Raw genomic sequence first — 24,471 nt, 5'->3', positions numbered from 1 at the left:
GCAAGGGGGTCCCCTCGGTGTCCCCCCTCTACCAGACTCACCCCCAGGCAGAATGCTCACCCCGCGTACTCTCACCTAGTCTCATGGGTCAAATTTCCACCTGTCTGCCCATGGCTCATATAAGCTTCCAATCCAATTACCAAATCTTAGTTGTAAAGTAAACATATCACAGGTATAAAAAGCCCCCAAACATCACATATTGAATAATTTTCCTCCAACCTGCTCCCCCTTTGGCACCCTGCCTTGAGTATGCCATGGAGCACCACTGACATGGAGACAGGCAATGATCAGACAGGCCATTCTCACCTCCTCTCTCTCTGCCACCCCTTCACATCCAACTTCGACCGTGTCCGGTGGATGTTCTGTCCCATCTTCCCTCTTGCCTCTTCCTGTCCAGCCCTGCCCCATTGTCTCCTTGGCTACTGCCTTGGCCTGGATCACCTGTCACTTATCCTGTGAATAGTTTCCTGATTGGTCTTTTACCTCCAGGCTCCCAGTCCTTTCTACTACTTGATTAATAACAGATATCATGGCTAGCTGGAATGGATGCTTTGTCAGTAATAAAATAAATCAAGAAACGTATTAGCAGTGTGAATTTAGGCAAGTTACCCCTCTGTGCCTTGATTTTCCCATTTGTAAAACAGAAGGAGTAGTAGCAGTTTCTAATTTTGAGGGCGTTGGTGAGAAATGAAGAAGTGAGTGCAAGCAAGGCCCTCGGGACTATGCCCGACTTGTGGTACATGTGTCACCCAGGTATGTCCTTCATCCAGCTGAGCTGCTATCAACAGCTGTTCTGGCCGAGGTAAGACCAGCTAGTTCTGATTGTAGCCCTCAGTGTTCTGAATTCTCAAAGTTCCACAGATGAATCCAAAGTCCCCATTCTGTGTGGCATAGAAAACAGCTGGGGTAATCTATACATCCTATAGCTTGCTGTACTTCTTTCAATACATCAGGTAGCATTTTATGCAAGAGCTGAAGTAAGCTATAGAATAAGTGTGTTTAGAATCAAGAGGATGAAAAATAACTCTTAAAAGTCAAAGTACATGACAAGGTTCCTTTGCTTGATTTTCTGAGAGGAGGCAGAAGTTTTGTCATTTCAAGACAGTTGCTACTGGGCTTATTAATAACATCCCTTTGGGGCCAGAAGAGCCTCAGGAGATTCTTCCAAGTGGTCGGTGGGTTTTCCTCACAGCCTGGGGGGAGCCTCTGAGTTGACGCCACTATTTCTCTCAGATCTGAGAGTCCTGCCTGCATGGCCCTCTCTACAAGGTGCGTTTCAAGACACAGGTTCTCACTTCCCAGGAGGAATGCTTCTGCGAAGCTTAAAGATTCTCCGCCACTCTGGGAACCCTCCACCACAGTGTATTACTTGACATTTATATATATCTTTCTTTCATATGAAATGGACACACTTTGACTATCCCATGAGAAGTGTACCAATTCCAGGTTCCCCAACTCTACCCTAGCCTGATAATCAATATCTTCCAATCCACAAAGGCTGGCAAACCGGGAATTTTACATCAATGCTCGCTTGTTTCTTCCCAAACAAGAAGACCACGCCAGGAGGTTTGTGAGGTCCATCGCTCAAAGCATTTCAGTGCATGGGCTTTGTGGCTGCCTTTCTTTCCTTTTTTGGGGGTGGGAGGAGGGGTGGGCAGGCAGCAGCTGTATCTTCTCTCCTGGTTTGTCTGCCTCAGCTAATTGGAAGTTAGTCAGAAGCTGGGAATTTTGAGGGTAGTTCAACTTAGAGGGGTGTGAGAGACTAATACTAATTTTTTATACCTTAAAATATATAATAAATATTGTGACTCATGCTTCTCCTTAAATGAAACAAATGAATGCATAAGTTAGAAACTTCCCCTACATATACCCACACATAGACACACTCATACACGGTAATTTTTTTTCTCTCTTCTTTTGGTCTTTGTTTAAAACATGTTTGGAACCATTCTGAATTGTAGCCAGGAAGGGACAAAAAAATGTCTGTTCAACATCAACAGCACATCTGACAACATTTAAGGCTTCAGTGTGTCTTACTGGACGGCATACAGCTTCGTTCAGTGCAGTTTCAGCACTGAATGCTGCTTGATTACAAGGTCAAGGTGCTTAAGGCCAGGGATGACAGGTTTGCCTGAAAGAAAATGAACAGAAGACCACCGGCTTCCCGGTGCTGTGAGCAGCACAGGCTGGTCAGGCTCTTCTGCAGAACACAGCGGTCTGCAGGGCCAGCCAGGGTCTGGCTTTTGTCCTTCGGCTGTCATTTCTGTCATTGCCAGTCAAAGGGAGGAGCTACTGGAAAAGGAGGAAAATCATTTCTCTGAAGGCTGCAAGCCTTCCAGCAAACTTGAAAACAGACCTGGTTTTCATCTTTCTGGTGGCCATACATCTGGGCATTACTTAACTCGCCTGAAGCGGTCAGTCCCAATTTAATGAGAAGCACGGGATTGCTGTAAATCCAGGGGGTGAAAACCAAGCAAAGAAAAATTCAGGCCAAATATCGGAAAATTTCCTGATCATGAGCCTGGAATGAGGAAAGGGTAAAGTGTGGTCAGCGTGGTCAGTGCCTTAAATTAGCCTGGGCAATGGCAGGGAGCAGCCCGTTGTGGACTCCTTCTCCTAGTGAGCTCCCTTGGGGTGTGCTGAGGCAATGTGCTCCCCTGCTTCTCTGGTCCTCAAATCTATTTCCTGGTATGCTTGAGAAACTGAGTCAAATGCAACCAGTTCAAAGGTGTGTGATTCTGACCACCTTCACTGGGGAACCAGGACTCTTTCTAGAACTTTCTGAAAGTTTTGCCCTGGGTGGAGATGTTCTCCCTGTTGATAGTGGGGCAGAGAGTGGGCGGGCCATCCTCCATGAGCTGCCTGCCCCCATCCACTCTCTGCAATTCTCTGCCTTCCTTGTTCCATGCCTTGGAAGAGCAACCTCAACAGATGGCATCATTTAGCTTCCCTTTGGTCTGGCCAACAGGTAGCACCAGAAGATGACAGCAGACAGATGAATGGATAAAGAGTATGTGGAGTGCACGCGCACGCGCGTGTGTGTGTATATATATATATATATATATAGCAGAATATTACTCAGCCATCAAAAGAATGAAATAATGCCATTTGCAGCAACATGGATGGACCTAGAGATTATTACACTAAGTGAAGTAAGTCATACAAACATGATATTGCTTAAATGTGGAATATGAGAAAACATGATATAAGTGAATTTACTTACAAAACAGAAACAGACCCATAAACATAGAAAATGAATTATGGTTACCAAAGGGGGGAAGGGGGTGGAGGGATAAATCAGGAGTTTAGGATTAACATATACACAATACTAGATATACTAGATATAGAATAGATAACCAACAAGGACCCCACTATATAGCACAGGGAACTCTACTCAGTATTTTGTAATAACCCATAATGGAAAAGAATCTGAAAAAATAAAAAATAAATATATAATAGAATCACTTTGCTATACAGCTGAAACTGATACAACCTTGTAAATCAGCTATACCTCAATTTAAAAAAGGAGAGAAGAGGGCAAGATAACGAGGAGATTGGTACTTGTTCCTTCTACTCCCTCCCCGATCCCCACTTCCATCAGTGGCTGCTTTCTTATAGGGCAGGGGTCTGCAAACATTTTCTGTATAGGCCCAGAGGGTAAATATTTCAGGTTTTGTAGGTCAAGAGGCAAACTCAAGGCTATTATGTAGGTGCTAATAAAATGATTAAAAAATACAAAAACCATTCTTAGCTTATGGACCATATTAAAACAGGGAGCAGGGCAGATTTAGATTACTGACTCCCTCTCTACGGCCACAACTCCCGTTGGGTGACCTCTACTCCGGGGCTGCAGCTCTCACTGGATCCAGTAACACCCTCTCCTCTCCTTGCCCTTCAGGCCCAGGGGTGTCGCAGCTCTCACTGTTGAGTGCCTGCGTGCCTCACCATTGCCACGGATTCTCTTAACCCTGCCCAGATTGTTTGAGTTTGACCCTCTTGAGTGTGCCTTCTGTTTCCTGCCAGGACCAAGACAAATCCAGCACGAGCGTTCAGGAAAGGGAAATAGAGTTTACGGCACAGCTTGAGGCTGAATGCTTTGTCCAAGGCCTAGTGAGTGTGTAGAGACATTGTGGCTAGAATGGGGCTCATCGTGAACCACACATGGGGTTACAGTCCAAGGGCTGAAGTTCTGGTGGAGAGTCTGCTCTTCTTCTGAACAGTGTACATTACGCCTTTTCAATTCTGTTCTGTGCTTCCACTCTCAAACTTTCTTGTTCTTTCCCTTCCCTTGCCCATATGGCCCAGATACACATAGGATGACCTTTTTCTCTCCTTGCCTCAAAGAGATGGCAAGAAGAATGTCACATTCTTTAGTCCGAGAGTACCAAAGTGATCTGTGTAGGTCACAGGAGAGTCTAACCGGCATGATGCTCTGGATGTGGTTTCATAATTACAACCCACGCATCAGCTCTATTATCAAGAGGTGGAGGAATCCTTACTCCATGCCAGGTATAATGCTGTTTGTGGGTGATTCAAAGATGAGTTAAGGATAACTGGTGCCTCCAGCAGGGATTAAATCTGGTTGGGGGAAGACTCACAAACAGGAGCAGTCACACAAACGAGCTGTGCTACGTAAGCCTTGGTGTGAGCTGCTCCAGCAGCAGGAGGAGCATTCACACTTTCTCAAGTCCTAACAAAGGGTCCTACAGAGGTGCCTAACGAGCCCACCAGCATCACAGGTTTTTTCCAGCTGGCTTTTTTGGTGATCCCTTAACATGCAGTTTTCCAACCATTCAACATTAATCCAGCAGCTGTGTTTGGGAGAACAATGGACCCATGTGAAATTTAGGATGTCTCCCAGGCATGACTGTAGTCACTTTGCCACGCACCATGGTTCCTGCCCTCAGGGAGTCTCCTCTGGAAGGCTGACTGGTACCTTGGGTGATCCCTTCTTAATTGGGCCCCAACCCCAACGCTGCTAATTCAGCAGGTCAGGCTTGGGGCCTGAGGGTGTTCATTTCTAACAAGCTCCTGGGGGATGCTGATGCTGCCCATTCAGGGACCACACACTGGGAATCAGCGTGAGACCAAGGCTGAAGAGCAGGGGCTGGGGAGGGAGTGGTAACTGAGGTAACAGTGGGGTCTCCCTTAGGGAGTTTGGATGGGAAATTTGAAAACGGAGAAAATTAGGGGAAAAAAGGAGTTTCACTTCATGAGAAAAAGTGGGCAGGTCATGAAGGCTAGAGAGACTTTGAAAGCCTTTTGTGAGACTGAATCATGAGGTTTGAGACAGCAGGCCTGGGGATTTGTATTTTTACAGCTCCTACAGGTGACTGATTCTCAGCCAAGTTTGAGACCCTCTATAGACTCAATATCCAGCAGTACTGGCATACAGTAGGTACACAGCAAATTTCAGTTCAACTGACACTAATTCCAAGTGCGTGTTGGGAGTATTTTGAGATTTCTAAATCCAGTTGACCATATGCTCATTTGTTTCATAAAACTCAGTCCTAGACAACTAGTTAACAGATGAATAACATGCTCTCAAGCAAATATGAGTTCTTCAAATAGAATTAAAGCTCTCTCAATATCCAAGATTACAGAGATGAAACCCTGGCTCTTACCAAATATGTTGTATTAGTCACAAGGTACAGATTTCTGAAAACAACATAATAGAAAATCCCCTTTCGCCTTCATCTGAGATTCTCCTTGGCTCCTTCCTGTCTGTGCATGCATGCACGCCACTGAATGTTCCACATTAGAATATAATTAGAAGCAAACAGCTGTTAGTCAAGCAAACTACATTTGGGCCACATTTTTTCCAGAGTTCAACCCATTGCTCTAGGAGAGGGGGTGGCTTATCTTAAGAATCTCACCACTTGAAACACAACAAACCAAAATGACAATGCACTGAGATTAGTTTGAGAATGAGGTAATTCAACTCAGCAGAGACAACTACCAAGAAAGTGTCCTCCACTGTTAAAAATGGTTACTACTTTTGATTTCATGGGAGAAGAGCTGCTCTGAAATTAGCAAATATCTCAGTTTATCACTGGAAGGGGGTAAAGCTGTATGTGTGTGTGAGGGGGGTGGCTGCTGATGAGATCTGGTTCTTTTTTTTAAAACTTTTTATTTTATTTTGGAGTATAGCTGATTAAGAATTTTGTGATAGTTTCAGGTGGACTCAAAGGTGAGCAAGGGGACTCAGCCATACATATACATGTATCCATTCTTTCGCAAAGAGAGCTGGTTCTTATATTGAGTCTTTCACCGGAGGCCTTGGAGTTGGCATAGTTCTGTCTGCAGCACAGAGCTAGAGGGTACAGATCTGAGTTGGAGCCTTGGATTCCAGACAGACCCGGGCAGAGCAAAGACTCTACCACTCTAGTTTTACTGGTAGACTATGTTGGTCTTTTTGGCTACAATTTTCTAGTGCTCTTTGATGGTTGGCATAGTGCAGATGCTTATGGGGAAGATCAAGGAGCAAGGGTGTTGAATGAATCACATGAATTCAAAGACATCTGCACCCATGAGGAAGAGAAAAGAGGTCTTTGGGAAGCATTAACTGCCTCTTATGACTTAAATTTCTCAATAAGTCAAAAAGGCTTTCAGTTAAGCTGTGGAACTGTGAGGGGGGAAGAGAGATGCTGGAGAAATAAGACATTTTGTTCGCAGCCAGGGAGAATGAGTACTAGACTCATGGCCAACACAGCCCTCTACACCAGCACACGGCTTGAATAAAGGGAAATGGGCTACTGTTGAGGCAAGAAGGATAGATATTAGGCATTGAGGAGAATCCAGCTATTGTTGTTAGACTATGGAAAGCTTACCAATGAAATTATTCAAAGTTATAATCATTCTCTGGGGTTACTACCCAAGTCACTTTCTTCAAGTCCACTCTCATTCCACCACTTTGCCATGGGGATTTTAAGAAGCCCAGCTCCTACTGCTGGGCATATATCAGGAAAAGATGAAAACTTTCAAGCACCCCAGTGTTTACAGCAGCACTATTTACAATAGCCAAGACATGGAAACAACCTAAATGCTCGTTAACAGATAAATGAAAAAGAGATGTGATGTATATATATACACAATGGAATATTACTCAGCTGTAAAAAAAAAAAAAAGAATGAAATAATGCCATTTGCAGCAACATGTACGGACCTAAAGATTATACAGCAAGTGAAGTAAGTTAGAGAAAGATAAATACTATACACTATCACTTATATGCTGAATCTACAAAAATTATACAAATGAGCTTATTTAAAAACAGAAACAGACTCACAGACACAGAAAACAAGCTTATGGTTTCCAGACAGGAAGTGGGGGGAGGATAAATTAGGAGTTTGAGATTAACAGATAGAAACTACTATACACAAAATAGGTAAACAATAGGACCTATTGTATAGCACAGGGAACTATACTTAATATTTTGTAATAACCTATAATGGAAAAGAATCTGAGAAAGGATATACATGAAACGGAATCACTATGCTGTACACCTGAAACTAACAAGACACGGTAAATCAACAATACTCCAATTAAAACAAAAAAGCCCAGCTCTCACCTCGATATTGTGGAAACTGGGAAAATATACATTTAAACTTTCAAGTCCATGATTTGAGAAATTTGTTTCTTTGTGATAAGCTGGGTTTTGGTTTGATATCATCTCAAGAGATTCTGGTTCTTCCTATGTAAGTGTTTTACAAGGAGTGAGGATGGGTTTTTGAATAGAAAGAGGCGCACCTTGATCGGAGAATACCACTTCCGGGGAGAGGAGGGCCGGCGCATGTTGTTGTTGAGATTTCGGGGTTCAGGGAACTCATACTCCTGCTCTGGCATCTTGACTCTTGCATTCTTTGCTTTCTCCAACTTAGCACCTTCTTCTGTGGAGCCCTTTTCTCCCCAACGAACCTAAAAGAAATAACATACAAAAAACCCCATGAAATGACAAAATAAAATATGATGCCCCTGGAGAACAGGGATCACAAATAACTACAATGTGCTACCCAGTCCTCATTTCTTTTGGGTCATGAGGACCAGAGAAGAGGGGTGGAGTAGAGAAAGGGAAAGGGGAAGGGCTGGAGGAGCAGCGAAAGCAAGCAAGGGGAGTGGGCATTTGGGGGAGGGACCATCCAGGGCGTGGGAACAACACACGCAAGGGCATTGTGGGCCCAGTAAGAACTCTGGATTGTATTCCAGTGACAGAAGAAACCACTGGAGTGGGGGTAGGGGGACTTGAGCTAATGAGTGAATTGCTCTGATTCACAGTGGACAAGACACTGGGGTGCAGAGGTAAAAGCCTATACTTGCCATCTCTCCATTGATGCCTCACGAGTCACATCCCCATTAGACCATAAGTGTGAGTTTTCACCATTTTGCTTTGGTTTTCTGTCACTGAGTAGTCAGCACGTAGACATGAGTAAGTGAAGCTGTCCTTACCTCCATCCTTTTAATGCCTCCAACGCCTCGGCCACCATAATAAGAAGCGTCTACCGTAGGCCACTTTTTCTTAGGCAGACCATCATCATCTTCTTCCTGCAGAGAGATTGTGACACATGAAGGAAGCAAAGCGCCATTGTGTCCACTATGGCAGAGTGGATGGGAGCAGACTGCCTGGGTTAAATCCCAGTGCCACCGTTTATTGGGCCTTGAGCAAATCGCTTAACCTGTCCAAGTTTATTTTCCTTATCTGCGAAGTGGGAATAAGAGCAGCACAACCTGGTTAGATTGTGTTGCGTTCTTGGAACATGTTCTCTTCTGCATCTCTACTCCTTTATAGCATATTTCATCTAATCCTGTCTACATGTTAATGCCTCGTGAATGTACATCTTTGTCCCTGACTTCTCTGACCTCTGTTGGCACTGACATCTTCTCGGGGACTAATCAACTTCTCAACAATACATGTCTAAAAGAAGTCCCGATTTCCCCACCTCAGATTGTTTCCTGCCATAGTCTCTCCCTCTGCCTGGGAGTCAAGCTTGAATTCTCTCTTCCTCTGCTTCCCCTTCCCTGTCTCATCTCAATTTTCCAGCAAGTTCTACTGGCCTTAATTCTAAAAGATCCTCAGTTGATGGCTTCTCCAACTCAAGCTCCATCACCACCTCCACCACCCGGTACCAAGGCTTCATAAGTTTTCTCCTGGGTATGGAGACAGTCTCCTAACTGACCTCTCTTACCTATAATCCATTCTCCACAAAGCAGCAGAATAAATTCCAAACCTCAACTCTGACTTGAGAGCTCTGGCCTTTATTCATTTCTCCAGCCTTCTTCCTTCCACACTCCCCTCTCTCAGATACTCTCAATGCATTCCCTGGACATCCTTCTCAGGTAGCTCCAGTCTCTTCATCCCATCAATCTATTTTATTCCTAGTTTTTGCTCTTATAGGGCTTCCTAGGTGGCTCAGTGCTAAAGAACCCGCCTGCCAATGTAGGAGACGCGGGTTTGATCCCTGTGTCGGGAAGATCCCCTGGAGGAGGGCATGGCACCCGACTCCAGTATCCTTGCTTAGAAAATTCCATGGACACAGGAGCCTGGCGGGCTGCAGTCGATGGGGTCACAAAGAGTTGGACACAACTAAAAAACAGAGCATACACATGGCTTGCTATTTATTTATTGTCTGTCTCTCCACACTGCAATGGAAGTTTCAAGAAAGCTTCTGTTTATTTGTCATAGTTACCACTGCAGTCTCAGCTTTTAGAACAGCACCTAGTACATGGTAGATGCCCAAGAATTATCTGCTGAATTTACAAATAAATTCAACAAGATGATTCAAATAAAGCAGTTAACTAGGTGTCTGGAACTTAGCTTACCGACAGAAGTTAGCATTTACTATGCTTTTTAAGATGAAGGGAGAAAACAACAGGAACTTGTAAGCTTATGGGTGGAAAAGGGAGGGATAATTAGCAAAACTCCTCCTTATCTTGGCGCTGATTCCTGTTGTGGGGAGAAAAAGTCACCATCTACCGTCCTGGATGGGCTAGGGGGTGGTGGCATAATTTCCCTTCTGGGTAAGGAAAGGAAGCTGAAAATGGAGTCTGCAAAGTAGATAAATGTGCTCAGAACAAGCTCACCTCCCACAGCCCTGGGTTGGAGGCATCTGGGGAGGCAGAGTGGAGTCCCATGTGGGGCCACTGCTGTGCGGAAAGCGGCAGGCATGGGACTGGGTACATGCAAGGGTCCACGGAAGAGAGATCAGAGCCAGCGGTGACAAAGCAAAGCAGTAACACGACACGTTCAGACCTTCAAGGTGACCTTCTGTGCTTGTGATGGGCAGGCTTCTTTTTAAAAATTAATATATCTAAAGGACAGTGATCACATTCTGGCAGCTGACCAGAATGGGTCAGTCTGCATGTGTGTGTGTGTGTGTGTGTCTTAAATGAATTTTTCTTCATTTAAGAAAATGTCCTTCTTGTATGTGGGACTGTGAGCCCTGAAGGCACAGTGGATTCTGTTGACTCTTGTATTCTAAATCTTGCACAGAGTCTGGTGCATAGTAGGTGCTCAATAACTGTCAGTATTGAATTCGTGATAACACAGCTGGATTTATGTAGCCTTTAACATGTATGTGCTGGTCACCTTTCCAAGTGCTTGACGTATATTAACCAGCCAGTGATGTCGGTGGTGCTATTACACCCACTACACAGGAGGAACAGAGAGGTTAAGTGACTTAGTCAGCAGCTTGGATGTGGCAGAGCTGGATTTGAGCCCAGGCAGCCACACTCTTGTTTGATTGTTTCTCAGTGTTGACAAAATTCTAGGTTTTGGCCTTTTGTGTTTTGCTTTTCCAATCATTTGATGCTTTCAAGTAAATGCAGTTTTCTACTTCTCACCCCTTGTACCTGCTAAGACTTCTGACTACATGTGCCAAAATAATAAATAAAAACAAACAAAAAAGATACCAGCAAGAAAATACTATAGCTCACAGTATCTCACCTTATAATTTCAGAAAATTTATTATGTCAACCAGGAACCTTATATGGTTAAACTTTATCACCAGAATGTGTCTGTGTCATACATGAAACATGGCTTCCAAAACTCTGGGCATGCCTGGTCAAGGACTTAACTGAAATTACGTCATCCTAAACTGAACATAGCAGCACAGAGAATGTATGAAATTCCAAGAATAAAGCTGCTCTATTCATTAGGGCACTGAAAGGGTCTCATGAATCTCCTAATTTTTTAAATGACAGGGGCACAGATGTTAAGAGACCATCTAAGTGGGATTTTTCACTGCATAGAAGAGGATAGCTGGATCCAGAGAAGTAAAGAGACCAGTGGAGTGGAGTTCTGATCTGGCCTGCCTTGTCGGGTATTCCCCTTATACTTGCACGCATAACAGCCCTTCCCGCTATCTCTTACTGCCCCTGGGCTCTATCCCCCTCTGTGGTTGCCGGGTACCCAGGCTGGGCTGGCCTTCTGCGTATGTGCAGGTCCTGCATCCCATACAGGAAATGCCTAGATGGCAATCCGCTCCACCCGCTCCTGATACAACCAAGCCTGCCTTTAATCCCGTGACCTGAGCTTGCGGGCCAAACTCAAACAACAGCAGCAAAAGACAACACAAAGGCCCAAGGACTGACCAAAGGGAGAGTCCCTTCAGTTACTATGGCTCTGTTTACATATTCTAGAGACGGAAGGGTTTTGCAATCTTCAGAAGAGAAGGGAATTTTTGATGTGGTTTTTTTTTTTTTTTTTAAATCTGGCCAAAAATTGATGGAGTAAAATCAGAGATAGTCCCCAGCAATTTCACTGACAGAATTGGCAGCACCTGAGGTGAGTCTCAACCTCTAATTAAATAGCAGGGCTTTGGGGGGAAGTCTCCTCTCACACTGCCCTTTAAGGATGTAGCAGGGAAGGGAAAAACCACCAGGACAGAAATGCCCTATGATAAATGGAGGACTGGATGAGCCGAACTGCTTTGTGTCAGCAAAGCCATAGGAATCAGGGATTTGTGGGCAGTCAGCAGAAGATGAGCAGAAGAGTGGAACTGAATTCCAGGAAACGCCAGGTTTCACGGCAGAAGACGGCCGGGAGAACCTTCCAGGAATGGGATGACAGGGATGGTATACATGTATACGTACGGCTGAGTCCCTTCACTGTTCACCTGAAACTATCACAACATTGTAAATTGGCTCTGCTGCTGCTAAGTCGCTTCAGTCGTGTCCGACTCTGTGTGACCCCACAGACGGCAGCCCACCAGGCTCCCCGTCCCTGGGATTCTCCAGGCAAGAACACTGGAGTGGGCTGCCATTTTCCTTCTCCAATGCATGAAAGGAAAAGTGAAAGTGAAGTCGCTCAGTGGTGTCCGACTCTGTGCGACCCCATGGATGGCAGCCCACCAGGCTCCCCGTCCCTGGGATTCTCCAGGCAAGAACACTGGAGTGGGCTGCCATTTTCCTTCTCCAGTGCCTGAAAGGAAAAGTGAAAGTGAAGTCGCTCAGTGGTGTCCGACTCTGTGCGACCCCATGGACAGCAGCCCACCAGGCTCCCCGTCCCTGGGATTCTCCAGGCAAGAACACTGGAGGGGGTTGCCATTTCCTTCTCCAATGCATGAAAGGAAAAGTGAAAGTGAAGTCGCTCAGTCGTGTCCGACTCTGTGCGACCCCATGGACCGCAGCCCACCAGACTTCTCCATCCATGGGATTTTCCAGGCAAGAGTACTGGAGTGGGGTGCCATCCCCTTCTCCCAAATTGGCTATCCCCCAATACAAAATGTTTTTGGTGTTAAAAAAATTAAAAATAAAAAAGAAGAGGCTGTTTAATATTCTGTTTAGTTGGCTGCACTGTATTGTAACCTACTGGTACTTTTAAACCTTCAGTAAAACTTCCTACATAGATGGCTTTGTGCCAGTTGTGCCTTGGGGAATAGAGGGATCTGATTTGTTAGATGGTTCCAGCAAAGGAAGAAGAGGAGATAAGGCAGAAGAAGCAAGTAGTAGGAGGCGGTGGTGCCTGGAGCAACCGCAGACATTAGGAAGGGATGCTGGTTTTCCATCAGCGGAAGTTTTGTTTAAATTTTAAAGGATGTGGTGGCCCCAGACATCCAGTTGGCTGATGCTTGAGTGGCAGCACATGACTCAGATAGGGAGGTCTGTTCTGACCTGTTCATCCAGGCAGACCTGGACAAGAAAGAGCTGAAAAATAGAAGTCTGATGCACACATTTGGGAGTCCTCTGCTGCCTGCACGCACTGCACTTTTTCCATCTTTCCAATCATGCCAGGCTTTTATATATATAGCTCCATGCTTCAACATTCACAATTCCATACGCTTGAAACAAACTTCTCCCGCTTCTTTTAGCCATCTTTTAAGATATTGCTCAAATGTAACCTATTCCATGAAGAACCCCCTGGTTCCCCAGGGAATTCAGTGCTCCCTTCTTGTGTCTGCCATGGTTCCTTGTATTGACCTTCACTCACTCAACAAATATTGACCTCTTAGTCAGTTATTAAGCAAACCAGCAAGGAAAGGGGTGAGATTATTGATCTTGGGGATCTCTCACTCCTCATGCAGACCATGCTGTGAATAGCGCCCCCGAGAGTTGTGCCTACGGTGGCCCTCTGAGACTCAGTCTACAAGTTCTTTAATATTCCTGCTTCTTTGATATCCATCTGGCAGAAGAACCAAATGGCCATTTTGATCCAAATAGGCTCTCAATCTCCAATTCACTACGGGTAACAGTAGGACCCATCTATAGAAGGGAAAACATAACTGAAATAGAATGGAGCCCAAGGAAATAGTTTTAAACCAGCCTCTGAATTCATTAAAAAGTTCCTTGAACTGTTGCACATCTTAAAACCTTATGCTAAACCCTACATACCCCCAACAAGGGCCCTATATTTGTCCATTCCTTCCTTCACTCACTCAGACAATTGTAGTTGTGCCTCCACTGCAACATGTTCTATTTTGAGAAAAATAGAATGCAACTGTCAATGAGATTGTTTACATTTATAGAAGAGTAAGTTTTGTGAGGATGATGATATGAAATAAAGGACGGAAAAAAACTCCCAGGTCTGAGAGGCTCTGGAGGGCCGACCTTAAGTAGCTCTGGCTGTACTGTGTCCTCGGAAGTCTCTGGGGATAAGCCAGAGAGGTCAGCTTCAGCGTCTGTCTTGGAGACGAATTCCTCAAAATGAACTGGTGAGTCAAAAAAATTCATCAACCCTTCTGTGTAAGTGCAAAAAAAAAAAAAAAAAATCTCAGTTGACTTAACTGATATGTTTTGGTACCATCCGGCACCCCACTCCAGCACTCTTGCCTGGAAAATCCCATGGATGGAGGAGCCTGGTGGGCTGCAGTCCATGGGGTCGCTAAAAGTCAGACACGACTGAGCGACTTCACTTTCACTTTTCACTTTCATGCATTGGAGAAGGAAATGGCAACCCACTCCAGTGTTCTTGCCTGGAGAATCCCAGGGACGGGGGAGCCTGGTGGGCTGCCGTCTATGGGGTCACACAGAGTCGGACACGACTGAAGTGACTTAGCAGCAGCAGCAATGATTAACGCAATGGCTGTCCTGTGTTTTTCAATAAAGAATTCTGTATGCACGTTTTAAAGCAATTGTGTGTTTATTTTTTTAAACTACTGAATATAGAAGACTGAATTTGGGTCTGTTCTAGGACTTCTGATTGGAGCAGACATGTGTACATAAGGGTGTATTTGTGCATGTGTGTATCGGATGTGTCATATGTCCACTGGAAAAAAAAGATGCCTGGCAGAAACTTGGCTCTTCACCCCTCCACAGTAGGATGCTAGTCTGGCTGTTTGTGTAGACACAGCTGTGAGAGGGACCAGGTCTGCTGCTGTTAGGGAGTTCAAAACAACAAGACACATGTTTAATTTTTCTGTAGCCCAGTTTTCCCATCTAAGAAATTCTGGCCACAGAGAAATCATTAGCATCAGTGAGCATGATGATAAACCTGGAAATAAATCCATCATTTAAAGCCAGGTGCTTACTATTAATTGGGTGCTCACACAGTGTCAGTTAACTCAACACATGTCCCTTTCCCTCTCAAACAGTCAGAAAATGCATGGAGGGTGATGACCTTTAGAACTAAATTAGCAGGTCAAGTACTCCATTATTGATTCTTCCATAAACTGCCAATTATTTGGAATAACTGGAGATAGTGAGGAGTCCTCAGCCTACTGCCAATTAGGGAAGACCCTAAACCCAGGAAATACTCTTCTTAGTTGCTAAAATTTAGCTTTCTTGTTTTTGTGGAGAGCTTGAAATTTCAAGTAGTTTTTCTTTGTCTTGTCTTTATACACAGAGATACACTGTCAGTTGCTCAGAATCTATAGCTCCAGAAAGAATGAAGTGGCTGGGCCAAAGCCAAAACAGTGCTCAGCTATGGGTGTGTCCGGTGAGAGTAAAGTATGATGCTGTATAGAACAATAATGCATAGGAACCTGGAATATTAGGTACACAAATCAAGGTAAACCGGACGTGGTCAAGCAGGAGATGGCAAGAGTAAACATCAACATTTTAGGAATCAGTGAACTAAAATGGGTGGGCATGGCTGAATTTAATTCAGATGACCACAATATCTACTGCTGTGGGCAAGAATCCCTTAGAAGAAATGGAGAAGCCCTCATAGTTAACAAATGAGTGCAAAACATAGTACTTGGTGCAGTCTCAAAAATGACAGAATGATCTTGGTTCTTTTCCAAGGCAAACCATTCAACATCACAGTAATCCAAGTCTACGCCCCAACCACTGATGTAGAAGAAGCTGGAGTTGGCTGGTTCTATGAAGACCTCAAGACCTTCTAGAACTAACATCAAAAAAAAGATGTCCTTTTCATCATAGGCGACTGGAATGCAAAAACAGGAAATCAAGAGATATGAAGTAACAGGCAAGTCTGGCCTCAGAGTACAAAATGAAGCAGGGCGAAGGCTAACAGAGTTCTGTCAAGAGAACACACTGGTCATAGCAAACACCCTTTTCCAACAACACAAGTGATGACTCTACACATGGACATCATCAAATGGTCTATACTGAAATCAGACTGATTATATTCTTGGCAGCTGAAGAAGCAGTAGCTCTATACAGCCAGCAAAACAAGACCTGGAGCTGACTGCAGCTCAGGTCATGAGCTCTTTATTGAAAAATTCAGGCTTAAATTGAAGACAGTAAGGAAAACCACTAGGCTATTCAGGTATGACCTAAGTGAAATCCCTTATGATTATACAGTAGAAGTGATTAATAGATTCAAGGGATTAGATCTGGTAGACAGAGTGCCTGAAGAACTATGGACAGAGGTTTGTTGAATAAGCTATGACAAACCTAGACAGCATATTAAGAAACAAAGACATCACTTTGCCAACAAAGGTCCATATAGTCAAAGCTATAGTCTTTCCAGTAGTCATGTACAGATGTGACAGTTGGACCATAAAGAAGGCTGAGTGCCAAAGAATTGATGCTTTTGAGTTGTGGTGCTGGAGAAGACTCTTGAGAGTCCTCTGGACAGCAAGGAGATCAAACCAGTCAATTCTAAAGGAAATAAACCTTGAATATTCATTGGGAGGACAGACGCTGAAGCCGAAGCTCCAATACTTTAGCCATCTGATGTGAAGCACTGACTCGTTGGAAAAGACCTTGATGCTGGGAAAGATTGAAGGAAAAGGGGAAGGGGGCGACAGGATGATATGTTGGGATAGCATCATCGACTCAATGGACATGAGTTTGAGCCAACTCCAGGAGATAGTGAAGGATAGGGAAGCCTGGAGTGCTGCAGTCCATGGGGTCACAGAGAGTCGGCCATGATTTAGTGACTAAACAACAAGAATAAAGAGGATAACTGAGAATTCATTATAAAGTTGTGTTCATTTTCTCAGCATATTTATTACCTTTAGGATATGATGCTTATAGAGCTGATGAAAGTTTGGATAATTGATACTTATTCATATATATGGCAGAAAGCATTTAACCTCATTTGGCTATTAATTAAATGTTAGATATTGTAAATCCTTTGGGGATAAGTCAAAGATCCATTAGATATAGATCCTGACCTTCAAGTATAGCTAATAATCTTAAACTTTGATGCAGAAGGAAAATGTCAATAAAATACCCTGGGAATACAGAGAAAGGAGAAATTAGCTGTGGTGAAAGGAAATTAGAGCACAGGAGCTGTCTTTGAAGGGCTGGTGGGATTTGAACACAGGGAGCCAGAGTGGAGAAGGTTGTCTAGGTTCAGACTGTGATTCAGGGCTTCGTGTAAAATACTTTGGGGTTTCTTTTTTATGATTATTTTCTTTTTTTCTGCCAAAACACATTAGGAAGGAGATGAGGGCTGCTGAGCTCACAGGGCCAAGGAGCAATCAGGACAAGCACGCATGCCCAGAGAATCAGCGCCCCCTTTAGCCTGTCCTGGAAGCTCCTATAGGTCTAACACAGCCTGCTCGGTCTCAAGGGTCCCCAGGTTGTCAATTGTGTCTCAGGTCTGCCTTCTAGAGGTGAAAGTATGACTCCCATAAGAATATTGGATGAAACTGGAAAAATCCAACTACTTGTCTTCTTTTGCTTTTAGCTATTCTTTCTTGGTGATTTACTGACTTGGGCTTTATTTTTTACCTCCAAAATTGTAGGACTTTACTTTACAAATACTTATTGCTTTTGTTTTGTGCGTGGAGTCCTATGCTAGATGCTGGGGCCTGGGGTCAACCATACCCCACAGTCTTGGACCTAAGACCCCTGGTGTATTTTGGCTATGGTGGCTGCCACATCACCTTCCAAAAGCAAATGCAGAGCCAGCAGCAGAAGAAAGGGTAATAACTCCGCTGATTGAACACGATGAGTGAAGGGAACATTCTTCACCTCAGGGCAAACAGAGCAACCTCATCGAGAGTTTCTTGCCCTATTTTTCTCAGAGAGTATAAGACACAGCTGCACACAATAGAACCACAGCCAAATTGGAACTGGGGGAGCTAGCCACGGTGCTTTCTCTTGAAGGATTAAGAAGAGGCTTTTGTGGATGTCAGGAGAGTTTTTTTCCTTCCCTTAGCTGTGCACAGCAATGTAATTTCCTCCACTGATTTCTGGGCAGAAACTTAGCATTCCAACAAGATGCGCTTTAATTGATTGCAGTTATTAAATCCCTTAGCTTACAAGCTTATAGTTCAGGATATAAGAGCCACATGGAATTTTAATCATTATCTTTTTTTCTGTATGAAGGAAATTTGACAAAGGCACTGGGAAGAGGAATGGTGAGGGGGTGGTGCTCACTTTGCATGCAACCTACCTTAGGGATTAAGGAAAATGAACTGGAAACCTCACTGATATCTCTGGATCCCACTCAGCTTGCAGACCTGTACTCTGGCTTCTACATTGGTGAATGCCACATTGAGGGAAGCCAGCTATCCCAGGAGTAATCAGAGGACTAGGAAAAGCTCTGGGCAGGCACTGCTCCCCAGGGATGCTCCTTCTCACCATTAGCCTTTAACGCCTCTAGGCCACACATGACCAGATCTGCTTATTGGGCAATTTACGATGGAATCTAAGACATTTTTCTCCTTTCCAATGATGAGGATCTAATATCCTATACAAGGCCAGAATACTAGCATACTGGAGGGGGCTCCAGTATATTTTCTTTATTGCGTGGCAAGTCTTTAGGTAACATTGTTTTAAATTAAAGGAAAATGTAATACTTCAGCATCAGTCTGTTCCTAGAATCACTGATTGTTTGGAGAATGTGGCAAATTCACTCCGATCCACCCACAAAAAGGATTGTCTCTTCAGGGAGAAGAGATCCAGCAAGTATCTGCTTTGGAGAAAAATCAGTACCTCAGGGCTCCAAATAATTGTACTGAGAAAACCATTTATGTTCACATCTCAATTTTTTCTTCCAGGGAGAAAACCTTCCAAAAACCATTGTGCCTCCAGCTGTCAGTTCAGATCAGTTCCTGTTTATCCTTGGTTAAGAAAGAGCCAAAGACCTCCCTCTTTGCTGCTTCATATGCAGTGGGAGTCTAGGCCTGATGTAGTTCTGCTCTGTGGGGGCCTGAGCCTGGGGCCAGCCCAGTCAGCTCTGTGTCCCACCATGCCACCCAGCCCACCTGGTCACTCACCTCACTTTCCTCAGCAGGGGGTGGAGGGACCTCCTTGATAATCTGAAAAGGAAAAAAAAAAAAGAACAAATGAGTAGAAATCTCCAGCCACCTGCTTTCCAAAGGTACCTGGGTGGTATGGCTATAATTACCACCGTAATGGGTTCAAGCAAGGCAGGTGTCTTTCTGGGCAGAATAACTCAGTAATTACAGCATGATCCATCTGAGGGCTCCACACTCAACTTGGCCTCTTATAGTTTTATATAGGGAAAAATATATTCCACAGCCAACAGTTTCATCTGTTACCCCAGGTAATGTCCTGCAAATGTATTCACTCATTTATTCATCTAGTCATTCCTGCATCAACTCATTCACCAGTCCACCCGAACCGCTGCACATCTAACAAGAATGGTACACAACAGAAGTTAAGATAGTGCTGCAGAGGTCAGTCAGGTATGGGCCACACTCAGACTGTTGGCAATCCCATTCACTGTTGCTGGCCCCAGGTGGTACTCTTGGAGGGAGGGTGTGACAAGCAGGCAGACTGATTCCCAACAGAAGGCAGCAAAGAAGGGCTAACCAGGGATTCCTTTCAGGGCCTTGAAACTGAAGAAGTACAAAGATTTACATATCAATATTCTAAGACTGGACTCCGCAAACACCGCATCCTCCGGGTTAAAGAGAGATGTGTGGTCACTTTGGGAAGGCAAGCAATTGGGAGCCGCTTCTAACCAACGAGAGGATGGAACACATGGGAGAAGGACAAGCAAGGAGGACAGAGGGGTGGCAGTAAGCCACCTGTCTTCATTTTTATCTCCAACTTGTACATCCATTCATAAAAGGAAAGCTCTTGCCACCTTTAAGTTAAATCTGTTTAAAAATTTTTACAAGGCAGTTTGGCCATTTATTCACTCTGACTCTACCTCGTGAAAAAGCTGGCTTAAAACTCAACATTCAAAAAACTAAGATCATGGCATCTGGTTCCATCAATTCACGGCAAATAGATGGGAAAAGGTGGAAACAATGGCAGATTTTATTTTCTTGGGCTCCAAAATCACTGCAGTGGTGACTGCAGCCACGAAATTAAAAAATGTTTGCTCCTTGGAAGAAAAGCTATGACAAACCTAGACAGTGTGTTAAAAAGCAGAGACATTACTTGCTGACAAAGGTCCATATAGTCAAAGTTATGGTTTTTCCGGTAGTCACGTACGGATGTGAGAGTTGGACCATAAAGAAGGCTGAACACTGAAGAATTGATGCTTTCAAACTGTGGCACTGGAGAAGACTCTTGAGAGTCCCTTGGACAGCAAGGAGATCAAACCAGTCAATCCTAAAGGAAATCAACCTTGATTATTCATTGGGAAGACTGAAGCTGAAGCTCTAATACTTTGGCCACCTGATGGGAAGAGGCAACTCATTGGAAAAGACCCTGATGATGGGAAAGACTGAAGTTAAATGAGGAAGCAGGCAGCAGAGGATGAGATGTTTAGATAGCATCACCGACTCAATGGACAAGAATGTGAGCAAACTCCAGGAGATAGCAAAGGACAGGGAAGTCTGGCATCTTGTAGTCCATAGGGTGGCAAAGAGTGGGACACAACTTAGCGACTGAACAACTACCACATCCCTTGAAGCCTCCCTCCTCTCACACTCCAAACTTTATTATCAGAATGTTGGGACCCCAACATGCAGTCCTTTTCCTGAGAATTCTGGAAAATACAAAAGTCATTATGTATCTTTTCATGTGTTAGCATCATCGCTGGCCTGAACCACTTCGTGGATGGGTGCTCAGGTGCTGTCCATGGGACCAGTTTCTTAATCTGATTGGAGAGCTCTACCGGCTACAGAGCAGGCTGCCTACTAGGCAGCGCTTCCTCCCCATCCCTCCAACTAAGCACATCCCACCTTTCATTTGATGATTATTCTGGGGCCTCTTCTGGGTTCTGATCCCCACTGCTGTCACCCATGCTACCACTATCTGTAATGTCATCTCTGTTGCTGAGATAGGCTACTCACTTGAGGTTCTACTAACACCAGCCAGGGGACTGAGCCCTCAGTCACCCAAAAGGATGGTATTCAGTTAATCAAGAGGCAGAGGTGATCATTTCAAACTATTGTTGCATTTGCTTCCATTTCCTGGCCATTGTGAGAAACCTGCTGAAGGTGTTTGTAAAGTACAAAGCCATGATTTTTCTCACCCACTCAACGCTGGCTCCAAACTCCTTTAAAAAAAATCTCTGAGGAGGGTCTGCTGCTGCTGCTGCTAAGTTGCTTCAGTCGTGTCCGACTCTGTGCGACCCCATAGATGGCGGCCCACCAGGCTCCCACGTCCCTGGGATTCTCCAGGCAAGAACACTGGAGTGGGTTGCCATTTCCTTCTCCAATGCATGCAAGTGAAAAGTGAAAGTGAAGTCGCTCAGTTGTCTCCGACTCTTCGCGACCCCATGGACTGCAGCCTACCAGGCCCCTCTGTCCATGGGATTTTCCAGGCAAGAGTACTGGAGTGGGGTGCCATTGCCTTCTCTGCTGAGGAGGGTCATTACTGCCCAATGCAGACTTCCCATCGTCCCAGAGGCAGTGGTGATTTTCAAATAGGAAATGGAAGGAGGAGTGAGGAGCCAGGGACAGCAATCTGGCATACATCTCTTCTCTCAGGGCAGTCTTAGGGAAGGGAGTGAGAGGAGAGCAGGTGACTTGGGAACACAGACAGATGTCGACCAGCGTGCTGTGAGCTATGTGCTTGCTGAGTACTCGAGGTGAACAGAGGTTTGGTGCAGAGCAGCTGGGCTTTTGTCTTCAAAATGCAATCAGCCTCGTCCCTTGCTGCATGGAAGTACAGAGTAGTTGTCACTTGTGAACCCCAGACCTGCCTCTTTCTGACTGTGAAGATCAGACAAGTCTCCGAACCTCTTTGAGCTCCACTGTCCACTTCTGTGAAATGGGAGCAATAACACTAACCTTGCAGGAACTGAGTCACGGTGAGCAATAATGTTTGCTCTGAAACAGGGTGGGTGCTCAATAGATGGTGCATACTATTATTAGTCCCCTTTCCTTTTCTTATAGTCACTGTCTCTTGCTTTTATCACATCTTTAATGAAGGTTTCACTTAACACTGCCCACTCTCCCCTCCCCTCCGCCCCGCATATACTGAATGACTATGTATGGTGATTTCCAGATGGTGCAGCCTACAAGCCAGAGCTTCATAAAATGAGTGAGATAGGAGGCTGGTGTTCAGACAGTGGCCAGGGGGGCCTGACAGTGGCCAGGGTCTTCACAGGGGTCAGCAGCAGTGTGTTTTACCATGTATTTTTAAGAACATGACATCAGCTAGGAAGTGCAGATATCAGCCAAGTGGCCCACCACTCAGACCAACCCATCTTATGTGAGCTTATGTTCACAGTGTCTTATTGGATATTTATTGAATTTTACAGCCAACAATGTCCCAAGGGGAACCCAAAAGACAAAGTGCAAGATTTATTAAGTGTTAATCAGAAGCAGACTAATCTATAATCTAGATTCCACTCTGACATACTTGTAAACTGGCCACCTGAGCCTCTGAAAAAATGCCACCATGTTCAGGTAGACAGGATTTAAGCACTTCCATCTGGCTTCCTGGGTTGGGTGTCTGGCGGCATTCAGTGGGAATGAAGAAGACTTCCTATTGCCTCCAGCACCGCCTGCCGCCCCCTAAACACCACTCCCCCCCGACCCCACCCTGAAGTGATGGCAAGAGAGCATCTCAAAGTGCGATCCAGGCAGGCTGAGTTGAAGTCATATGATTACTCCAAGCCTCGAAGCTGGCTGGGCTGCCTGTGAGCGAGCCAAACCCTCATACCAAGACCAGCGCCTGGGCCACCCAATGGAGTGCTCTGAGTATACAGCCACATCAGCCCTCCCCACCTCACCCGCCCAAGGGCCCTAGCCCAGGTGGCCTGGAGGAGCAACTGGGCAACAGCCTGCTTTGCTCTCCAGCCTACAGCCCACTGCGGCCTTGCTACACAGAGTGGCCCAGGCTCACAGGATAAAATGCAGACTGCCCTGGCCCCCACAAGACCTGTAAGACAGGGCCCCCCACTTCCCTACCTCACTCCTCTCTACCTCCCTCCCCTTCACTTCTGCACTTCAGCCTCCTGTCACCTTCCTGCCCATTCCACGCACCTGGCTGCTTCTCACTGGGAGCATCTTCTGCCTAAATGCTTGCTGCGTTCCCTGCTTTGTCTGCATATCTGCAGGTCTCCGCTATGGGGTCTCACACAACCCAGTGTTTTCTGTCATACTTTTAAATGTAATCGAAAGTTAATTGCATAATTTCTGGGCTTCTAACTAGTATGACTGGAGGATCTTTATTTCTTACAAGAATGCACACAAGAAGCTGCTGAGCACTACCAAACTTAGGCTTGATTTGGGCCACTTCCCTTCTTAGAAGGTTCTGGAGCTTCCTCTTGGTTTTTGGTGGGCTTGTCAGCTCCTTTCTCACTAGGAGGGACAAAGAGAAGATGGATAAGGGTGAAGAAATCCTTAACGAAATGTTTAAGAGGAAAATCCCTCAACAGACATATTTGTAAGCATGTCATGGCAGGACTGGGGAGAACTCTGGTCTGTGATGTCTGGAACAGAACTGTCTCTGAAGTACGCCTGTATATATTTTAGATTTTTTTGGTTATGGTAAAATTCACATAACGTTAACCATTTAAAAGTGTGAGCCAATTATATTGGGTGTACCAACTGCTATCAGGTGACTGTGAAGATGCCGTCCAGTTGTCAGTAGTGACCTGGAAGAAATACACAAGACTCTCTCTCTCGCACACACACCTCATCTGCTTTCTCACTTATGTTTTCCCCTGTGCAATGCAATTACATACCACACTTGTGAGCACGTGTACTTTTCTTCACTAAAGCATTTACTATAGCATCCTTAACACAAATGTGTGTCCTGGTTAAAGAAGCCAGGTATTCAGGGAAGGAGGAAAATCTTAAGCTTTGGTAGAACTCGTGAAGACGTGAGAGACAGAAGACACCCAGAGAGCAAAGGAAACAGAGGGACCCCCGAGGGCTTCATCAGAGACCACACTGAAGAACACAAAGAAAGGAGAACGGAACTCATGGGGCCCATCATTTGCTTTACAGGAGATTAGAAGCATGTGCCATGGATGAAGAAAAGGCTATAATGCTGAGAGCAGCAGAAAAACAAATTTGTGGCATTTTTTTCTTATTTGGAATCACACAAATAGCTTTTTTTTGTTGTTAAGAAAAGAGGACCCTGGCAAGACATCAAAAGCTGGGTTTCTATTTTAAGCCAGTGCAGAAGGAATAACAAGACAATGAGTCACAGCCATCCACCTCTGTTGTTGTGATACTTCATCCTAAGAATGTCCTTCCTTCCGTCCTGTTAACTCAAAGGCATGGGGCTACATCATACTCAAAC

General features: G+C 44.9%; 1 protein-coding gene across 1 annotated transcript in view; it reads right to left on the bottom strand.

The window, feature by feature from the left end:
* ANTXR1 (ANTXR cell adhesion molecule 1) overlaps positions 1-24,471 on the bottom strand; it is a 258,189-nt gene that overhangs the window by 65,963 nt on the left and 167,755 nt on the right. Inside the window, exons 14-16 of the mRNA XM_019970429.2 lie at positions 19,068-19,109; positions 8,443-8,538; positions 7,747-7,914 (exon numbers count right to left, since the gene is read on the bottom strand). Coding sequence (XP_019825988.1) covers positions 7,747-7,914; positions 8,443-8,538; positions 19,068-19,109 — 306 coding nt within the window. The remainder of the gene's footprint in view (positions 1-7,746; positions 7,915-8,442; positions 8,539-19,067; positions 19,110-24,471) is intronic.

The sequence above is a fragment of the Bos indicus genome, chromosome 11 (assembly GCF_029378745.1).
Source record: "Bos indicus isolate NIAB-ARS_2022 breed Sahiwal x Tharparkar chromosome 11, NIAB-ARS_B.indTharparkar_mat_pri_1.0, whole genome shotgun sequence".
In the NCBI taxonomy this organism is placed as follows: Eukaryota; Metazoa; Chordata; class Mammalia; order Artiodactyla; family Bovidae; genus Bos; species Bos indicus.
This window is presented reverse-complemented; position numbering and strand designations above follow the sequence as displayed.